We start from the raw sequence: 7,771 nt of genomic DNA on the forward strand, positions 1-7,771 counted from the left end.
TATCCATACTGTATATACTACCTGCCTGTTAATCCTTTCATATCTGCCCCAGTTATCAGATCAACTATGCTATACATAAGACTCAGTACTACCTACAGTAAGCACCCACTGGGGGGCTTGTATTCCCTAGGGACAATGGGGACAACTATCACAACAAAGATGTCATCATCAACAAAACAGTTAGCATTTATCTAGCTCGTAAGTTAATCAGGCATTCTTGTAGACCATTTGTGAGGATGATCTTATTTAATCTTCACAATAACTCAAAACTATTATCATCCTCACTATACACAAGGAAGCAGAATTGTGGAGAAGCTAACTAACCTGCTTAAGACCCCATGGTTAGGAAGTGGGGCAAACAGGGAACATTAGGTGTTCAGTAAGTATTTATTCATGTTAAGTCCTTCTCCTGGATTAATGGTGACAGAAAGTTACTGAACAGAGCAGTCTGATCATAACCCAAGACTAAGGAATGGCCTTGAAAGTTGTTTTTCTCCCAAATAATTATATCACATTTGTTTTCATTTCAGCAATGATACATTTTCACAGGTCAAAGTACTGACAATCCAGAGAAACACAGAGAAAGAAAGGAGGAGGTCCCCATAACCCACCACTCACTGTATTGTCAATATTTGGTTTCTCTCCCAGTCTCTTTACAGTAATTTTGTGTAAATGGTTGAACTCAGGCTCCATATGCAATTTAGTCCAGAACTTTCACCTGGTGCTGTACCATAAGCATTTCTCATATTATTGTATGATCTTTATAAACACCTTTTAATGACTGATGCACTCTTTTACAGGTGAATCATCCAGTATTTATAAAGTGAGAATTTACTCTTATAAGCATATTAATTTTCCCTAGGAGGGATAAAGCAGCCCAGAGTGGGAGAAAAGAGCCCTAGGTTTCAGTGCCTGGTTCTACCACCTACTGCTGAGTGACCTTGGAGGAGCCACTTCAAGCTGCTAACCCTCATTTTTAAATTGAGAATAGTATCACAACAATAAAATACCTGCTTCCTACTGTTAATGTGAGACCAAGCCGGTCGATTTATGCTAAAGCATTTTTAAAGTGTACCCAGTGAGGGAAAGATTTGCTCTGAATAAAACGTCATCCTGTTTTGTTCTGAAAAATGATTCTTTTCAGAATGCCGAAGTAGGCTCAAATTTAATCAAGGTGGCATCTACGACAGCAACGGCCCTGAAAGAGAAAGATGACCAAGTCTACTGCCAGCCAGAAGCGCTTTACGAAGGTAACAGGCGCCCTCCTTGCATGTATCTGGGGGCGGGGGAGGGGGTATCAGGCTCAGTGTCTGGGGACTCTCCTGGCAACACTTGAATTTGCCTGGCTGCCTAAGAATCTGCTTCTGTAAATGGCCTTCTGCAGACCCTTGAACCTGCTCTGTGAGGGACTTTTGCTTCTTGGAACATAAAGAAATGAAGATGTAAATCTTAGACCCAGGCCTGCTTTGGGGCCAGCCGTGGGCAGCTTATTAAGTATGTGAGCGGCCATCCTTCTCATGCTCACCTTGGCCTGTCCCTTGGAAGTGTCACAGTTGCTCATCTGGGGGTTGGACGGATATCTCCTTCCCATCCCAGTGGTCCATTGTCCTTAGTCCCTGCTGAGCCTGCAGGAGCCACAAAGGCCTTGGGTCCTTTCAGGAGGCCTTCAGGGGGTGAGAGGGTCGCCTCGGCAGCCCCTATTCCTGGACCTTACCTCCTCACCAGCAGTTGGCTTCAACACCTGGAGTATGTCACAAGAGAATACTTTCCCTTCAGCATTCAGATTTAGAAATTCAGCTTGACCCATGGGAATACCTAAAGATATGCACATCTGCATGGAATTTTTTGGATTATTAAAGCAATAGACATAATGAAATTTTCACATAATGAATCTACAATATAACATATAAATTACAAGACAGTTCTAACCCCAGCAGTACTTTTAAACTTTTTCTCTTCATTTGTAACATTATTAAGATGATTCTATAATCAGCCTTTAATTTTGTGATATGGATACTTGCCCATGTCATTAAAATCTTCTGTAAACATCATTTTTACATATTATTATAATAGAATTCATCAGATATTTTTTGTATTGCCCATTGAAACTTCTTACTCTGCTTCCAAAATTTATCTTCACACCCCCACATGTGTGTGTGCACACATACACACAAGTACTTTTTAAAAATATTTTTTATTTAGTTGTTGATGGACCTTTATTTATTTATATGTGGTGCTGAGAATCAAACCCAGTGTCTCACACATGCTAGGCAAGCACTTTGAGCCACAACCCCAGCCCCTATATACGCACAAGTACTTTTTTAAAAAGAGCTTTAAAAATTTGCAGTAGCCTCTGATTTTAATCATGCAATTCTCTTTGATTTCTATCTTGGATAATTAAAGATGCTTACACACTTAAACCTGGTCTATGATACCTTACTCCTGAAACTTCTAATAGAGCCAGGGTCATTATCAGAGGTTCCCTCCCCTGCATTTGGCTGCCTTTGATCCAATCTGGAGTCTGAATCAAGGTTGGGAATCCTGCTTGGGAACTTTTTCTGTGGAAAGGAGGCCCAGCCTGGAAGGAAGGGTGGATATTCCCCACCCAGGTGACAGGGGCTTACTGTTGCCTCCTTTCTCTCCAGGCTTAGAGCTCCCTCGGATCAATTATGCTCACAACGGAAAGCAATACCGCTATGTCTTTGCTGCTGAGGTTCAGTGGAGCCCAATCCCAACCAAGGTACTGACCCCTGTGTGGCTGCAGAGTGGTTTTCTAGAATGATCTCATCTGTCTGCAAAGCTGAATTCAAGGTTTTGGAGACTGTGTGGATGTTGATCAGGAAAGGAGATCAGTTTGGGAAGATAAATCCAAAGTAATGATGAACCATCTAAGAGATCGAGCCATACCTCGTGGGCTGCAGCTCAAGAAGCCCTGGTTGGAGCTCAGGCAGGGACTTGAGTCCACATGTATTTGTCGAGCACCAACTATGTGCTGCCATGTGGTAGGCAAAGAGGACAAGGAAGTCAGCAGGGGTGTCCCAACCCCTGCCCTCAGGAACTAGCTCACCCTCTAGAGCAGAGAGGGTGTGACTAGAATTTGGAGGATTTATTTTGTTTTTTAAATTAGTGTTTGTCAATCTTATTATGTCTGGGCACTGTACAAAGTGATACACAGGCTTCACTTTTCTTTGACATCTTCAATTATTAATAATTTTGTGTTTTAAAATAATGCAAACAGGGTAGAAATATACAAAGCCAAAAATTAAAGTTCCCAAACACACATACAGACACCCTAAGCCTCTCCCCACTAATCCTACACCCTAAAGGGAGTAGGCCTATGAGAATTTAAGAGAGGCCCAGGGACTTTTTTCTTTTTTACACGAAGCTGGATTGAACCCAGGATCTTGTGCATGCTGGGCAAGCGCTGTTCCACTGAGCTATTCCTCTGCCCAGGGTCTTTCATCTTTAAAGCAAGAAGGAATCACATTATATTCTAGCTTTGGCATTGAACACATTAGTTTATTTAACATATAAAATTGCAATGTAGTACCAAATACCAGATCAATTCAGGAGTTTTCTGAGAATTCCTTGTCACTGTTGGCCACGTTGTACCTGGAAGACCTGAGTTTGAAGCCAGAGGAGGAATTTCAGTTCTTTCCTTTTCATTGCTGTGCTGACCAGAGGCAGATGTCATTTGGAGGTGATGTCAAAGTCTAGATGTGAGGGCTTAATCTCCCCCCGTGGGCCTCCGTACCTACCTGTTCCCAGGAAATCAGCATGTCCTTGAACAGATAACTCACACGTTCCCCTCTTTGGATGTACAGATTCTAAAATATGACATTCTTACCAAGTCAACCTTAAAATGGAGCGAAAAATGTTGCTGGCCTGCAGAACCCCTATTTGTGCCTGCTCCAGGTGCCAAGGACGAGGATGATGGTAAGACTGACCACTGCATGCTGCAGCAATCACCCCTGAAACAGAGATGTTGTGTAGGGGCATCATGTCCTCCAGGTCACACAGCTAGGGGAGGTCTGCTCTGAGCTCTGTCTGAGCCCAAGACCCTCTTGCTTCTGACACCAATTGTAAGTTCAGGGCCCTCCAGACCACCTGTTCAGGAGGACTCACAGAACTCACAGGAGGCTGCTGTTCTTATTGGTTGGGGTTTCACTGCAGTCAAAAGACACAGGTTAAAATCAGCAAAGCAAAGAGACCCGCAGGACTGGGTGCAGGAGCGGCCCGGCAGGGAGGTTGCGCTTATCTTCTCCCAGTGTAGTCTCAGCGCTGACTTCTCCCAGTGACCTTACTTGACAGTACACACCAGGTACTGCCAGCTGTGGGAGCTCAGCTGAGCCTTGGTGTCCAGAGTCTTGCTGGGCCACTTATGTGGCCAAATTTTAGTCGTCAGCCCTCAGAGGTTAAACTGACAGCACATGGTCCAAGGTCCACCATAAACCACACTGTGAGGATAGACTCCCTGGAGGGTCCGAGGCCCCCAGGTGAACCAACTGTTAGGACATTCCAAGGACTTAGAGGGGACCTCCCAAGGACAAAGGCTAGTCCTCTCTTTGGCAAGGTTAAAGTCCATAATAAACAAAGCCCATGTCCTTCCTACCAAGTGACACTGAATTCTCCCAGGGTGTGGAATTCATTGCAATGGTTGGGTCCAAATTTCTAACTACAAACATGTGACTTTTTCACAGAGCACATAGAAAGTGTGTGTTTGTGCCCATCTCCCTTTTCTAGGTTTCCACATGACCAAAGCATCCTCTCCTTCCACTCTGCCCTTGCCTCAGAAACGCCCTGCCCGCAGCCGGGGGATGCTGAGGAGAACGGGTCGGGTCACCAGCTGGCAAGGCATAATAGGGCTGCCCACACTGCAGGGGAGGGCAGGCGGCCCCGGGAGCCTGCCAGCTTCTTCCCTCAGGTGCGGAGGGAGTGACTTTCTGTCTGGCCTTGTCTTCCTACTGATTGTGGCGTGGCACACCAGCCAAAACTCCATGTCACTGTCATCTCCCAGGTGGAGGACTGTTGGCATCAACTCCAGCTGAGGCTGGCCTCCCACTCAGCTGGGCACTTGGTTCCTGTGTGTTCTCTTGGTCCCTAGGAAGAGAGTCACTGTCTTCATAGGACCAAGGAAGGCTCAGGGAGTGAGATAACTTGCCCAAGGTCACACGCACCCTATGTACAGATCTAGGATCTGAATACAGGCCAATCTGACTTCGCCTGTGTTCAACTGCTCTACATCCTGGGAACCTGGGGGTGGGGGGCTCTCACTTCCCCTGAAAGTGTGTGGACTCATTAGCCTCTGTCTATCCCTTGAGAGTGGCTGCTGAGTAAGCCTTGGGGTGTTTCCATTCTATAGAGGGCAAGCTGAGACTACAGTTGGCTGCATGCACAAAAGATGAACTGGACTTGTTCGAACACCAGTGGTTTGTGACAAGTCCAAGTTTAGCTGAGTGACACATAGTAGCCAAAGTGCATCCCTGGAGTGGACTCTGTGTCTTCTGAATTTTTAAGCAGTAGGAAAATAGCCATTCCTAAGTACTTGCAACAATTTACAAAGCGCTTTCATACCCCACCCTGCAAGAGATCCTCTCAACAACCTTGTGAGACTAGGGAGGGTTATCCTTACTGTACAGATGAAGAGACTGAGGTTCAGAGAGGTAAAGGGACTGATCCAGCCAGTGCTAGAATCAGTTCTTCTGATTTCTGGTTCCCAGGCTTCTCTTCTGCTCACATAGAATATCAAAATCTCTTTCCTCCTATTTGGATTAGATAAGTAAGTTTAAAGAGAACAGGGAGAGATGGTTGAGAAATCAGTACCCCAGCCAGAGGATGTTCAAGGCTTCACTTTTTAAAAGTATCTCTTTTTTAGGGCTGGGCGCAGCTCAGTGGTAGAGTGCTCCCCTAGCACGTGTGTGACCCTGGGCTCTAGCCCCAGCACCTGAAGTCAAAGAAAGCACGCACTGTTTCTTTTTGTTTTTCCCAAAGGAATTATCTTATCTGCCATTGTTTCTACTGATCCTCAAAAGCCGCCTTTTCTGCTTATTCTGGATGCCAAAAATTTTACGGAACTGGCTCGAGCCTCAGTTGCCGTGGAGATGCACCTGGACCTCCACGGGTTATTCATCCCTGGCACGGACGGGGGCACCAGGAGCCAGACCCCAGCAGAGACCCAGGCGGACGAGGCTGCAGACTGCCAGGCAGCATCACAGGCCTGATGGCGCTGGTGGGACAGCTCTGCAGCAGGACCTGGGCCTGGCCTGCCGCCTTTCTGGGGGAACGGGGCCTGCGTCTCACTCTGCACTTGTTCTTTCTGTGGACACTGACAAAATGGAGAAGGAGCCCGTCAGTGTCTGCACTTGGATTTTGTCTGGAGAAGCCTTGTTGAGAGTCAAATGCGCATTGGTTGCTCTAGCACTGTTAAGGAAGCCCCTTTCCTTTTTTTTTTTTTTTTTTAATGAAGACCTTGACCATGAATCAGAAATTGTTTTAAATCACATTGCAAAAATAAATAAATAAATAAATAAATAAAATAAATCACATTGCATTGTCATCATTCTTACAAAGAGAAACCACAAACACGGTGGAGAAGAGAGATAAGTACGTGTCATTGCCCCCACCCCACCTCCTTCTCTCCTAATGGACTGAACTGTGGTCAAAGAGTTCTGGCTTTCCCAGCCACACCCCGTGATGAGTGACGTGGCCCAGAAGGCACGCTGCTATGTGGGCATTCCCTGTGCGATGTGGTATGATATAAAAAGAATAAAAACTTCAAAGTCTGCTCAGACCTTGTTTTATTTTTACATGGCTTCTTCCTCTGAAGTTCTGCTAAGGTAATAAATCAAAGTTGTAGAACTTGTGGTTCAGAGCCACCAAGATGCGCCTCATGGTACAATCGATGGGACTAACAGGTCAGTGGGACCCCGCCTCCAGGACAATGGTCTGCCTGCTGGACAATGACCTGATGAACCATGGCAAAGGGACTAGAATCCAGGAGGGAGGACCAAGGCCAGCGCTGGCGTGAAGAGCGTCTGTCTGTGTCTGAAAACCAGAGCAGGGAGTCGCCCGTGTCTGAGGTTCTCCAAGCTGCATGTGCTGCCAGGATAGACCAGGTGTGTGGGGCAGAGTGGCAGGAGCCGAGGGTCCCCATGCAAGGTGGCAATGGGAATGCAGGAAGTGGGGAGCAAGCCCAGCTACTGGAAGCCCTGTGTGCATTGGAGTCTCACCCTTATGCCAGTGGGCGCCTGCAGCATGGGACCAGGACAGCAGGGGGTTCACACTCTTGTGCTGAATCCAAATCCCATTCAGTCTTCAATGGAGATTCAGTAATGTGCCTCAAGCGTGGGAATACTTTGGTGCAGGTCATGAAATACCCCAGGAGGGTACCTATCCAGGATGACTGTGGCTTTTTCCCAACAATCACCATGAAACAATATTTGGCTTTCAAACTGTAGTCTCCATTCAGCCTCAGAGTTATTATTGTTATTATTATTATTTGTACTGGAGATTTAACTCAGGGGTACTATACCACTTAGTTACCACCCTAGTCATCTTTATTTTTTATTTTGAGACAGGGTTTCACTAAGTTGCTTAGGGACTTGCTAAGTTACTGAGGTGGATTTTTTTTTTTAATATTTATTTATTTATTTATTTTTAGTTTTTTAGATGGACACATATCTTTTTTTTTTTTTTAATGTGGTGCTGAGGATCTATCCAAGTGCCTCATGCATGCTAGGTAAGCGCTCTACCACTGAGCCACAACCTCAGC

General features: G+C 45.8%; 1 protein-coding gene across 2 annotated transcripts in view; it reads left to right on the forward strand.

Moving 5' to 3' along the window:
• The window catches only part of BCO1 (beta-carotene oxygenase 1), a 31,669-nt gene extending 24,891 nt beyond the window's left edge, over positions 1 to 6,778 (forward strand). For both annotated transcript variants that reach the window (XM_081275658.1, XM_081275659.1), the window contains 4 exons: positions 1,145 to 1,250; positions 2,646 to 2,740; positions 3,825 to 3,936; positions 5,992 to 6,778. In XM_081275658.1, coding sequence (XP_081131784.1) covers positions 1,145 to 1,250; positions 2,646 to 2,740; positions 3,825 to 3,936; positions 5,992 to 6,221 — 543 coding nt within the window. In that variant the 3' untranslated portion in view covers positions 6,222 to 6,778. The remainder of the gene's footprint in view (positions 1 to 1,144; positions 1,251 to 2,645; positions 2,741 to 3,824; positions 3,937 to 5,991) is intronic.
• The last annotated feature ends 993 nt before the right edge of the window (positions 6,779 to 7,771 follow it).

Source organism: Spermophilus citellus (genome assembly GCF_964194105.1).
Source record: "Spermophilus citellus genome assembly, chromosome: 18".
In the NCBI taxonomy this organism is placed as follows: Eukaryota; Metazoa; Chordata; class Mammalia; order Rodentia; family Sciuridae; genus Spermophilus; species Spermophilus citellus.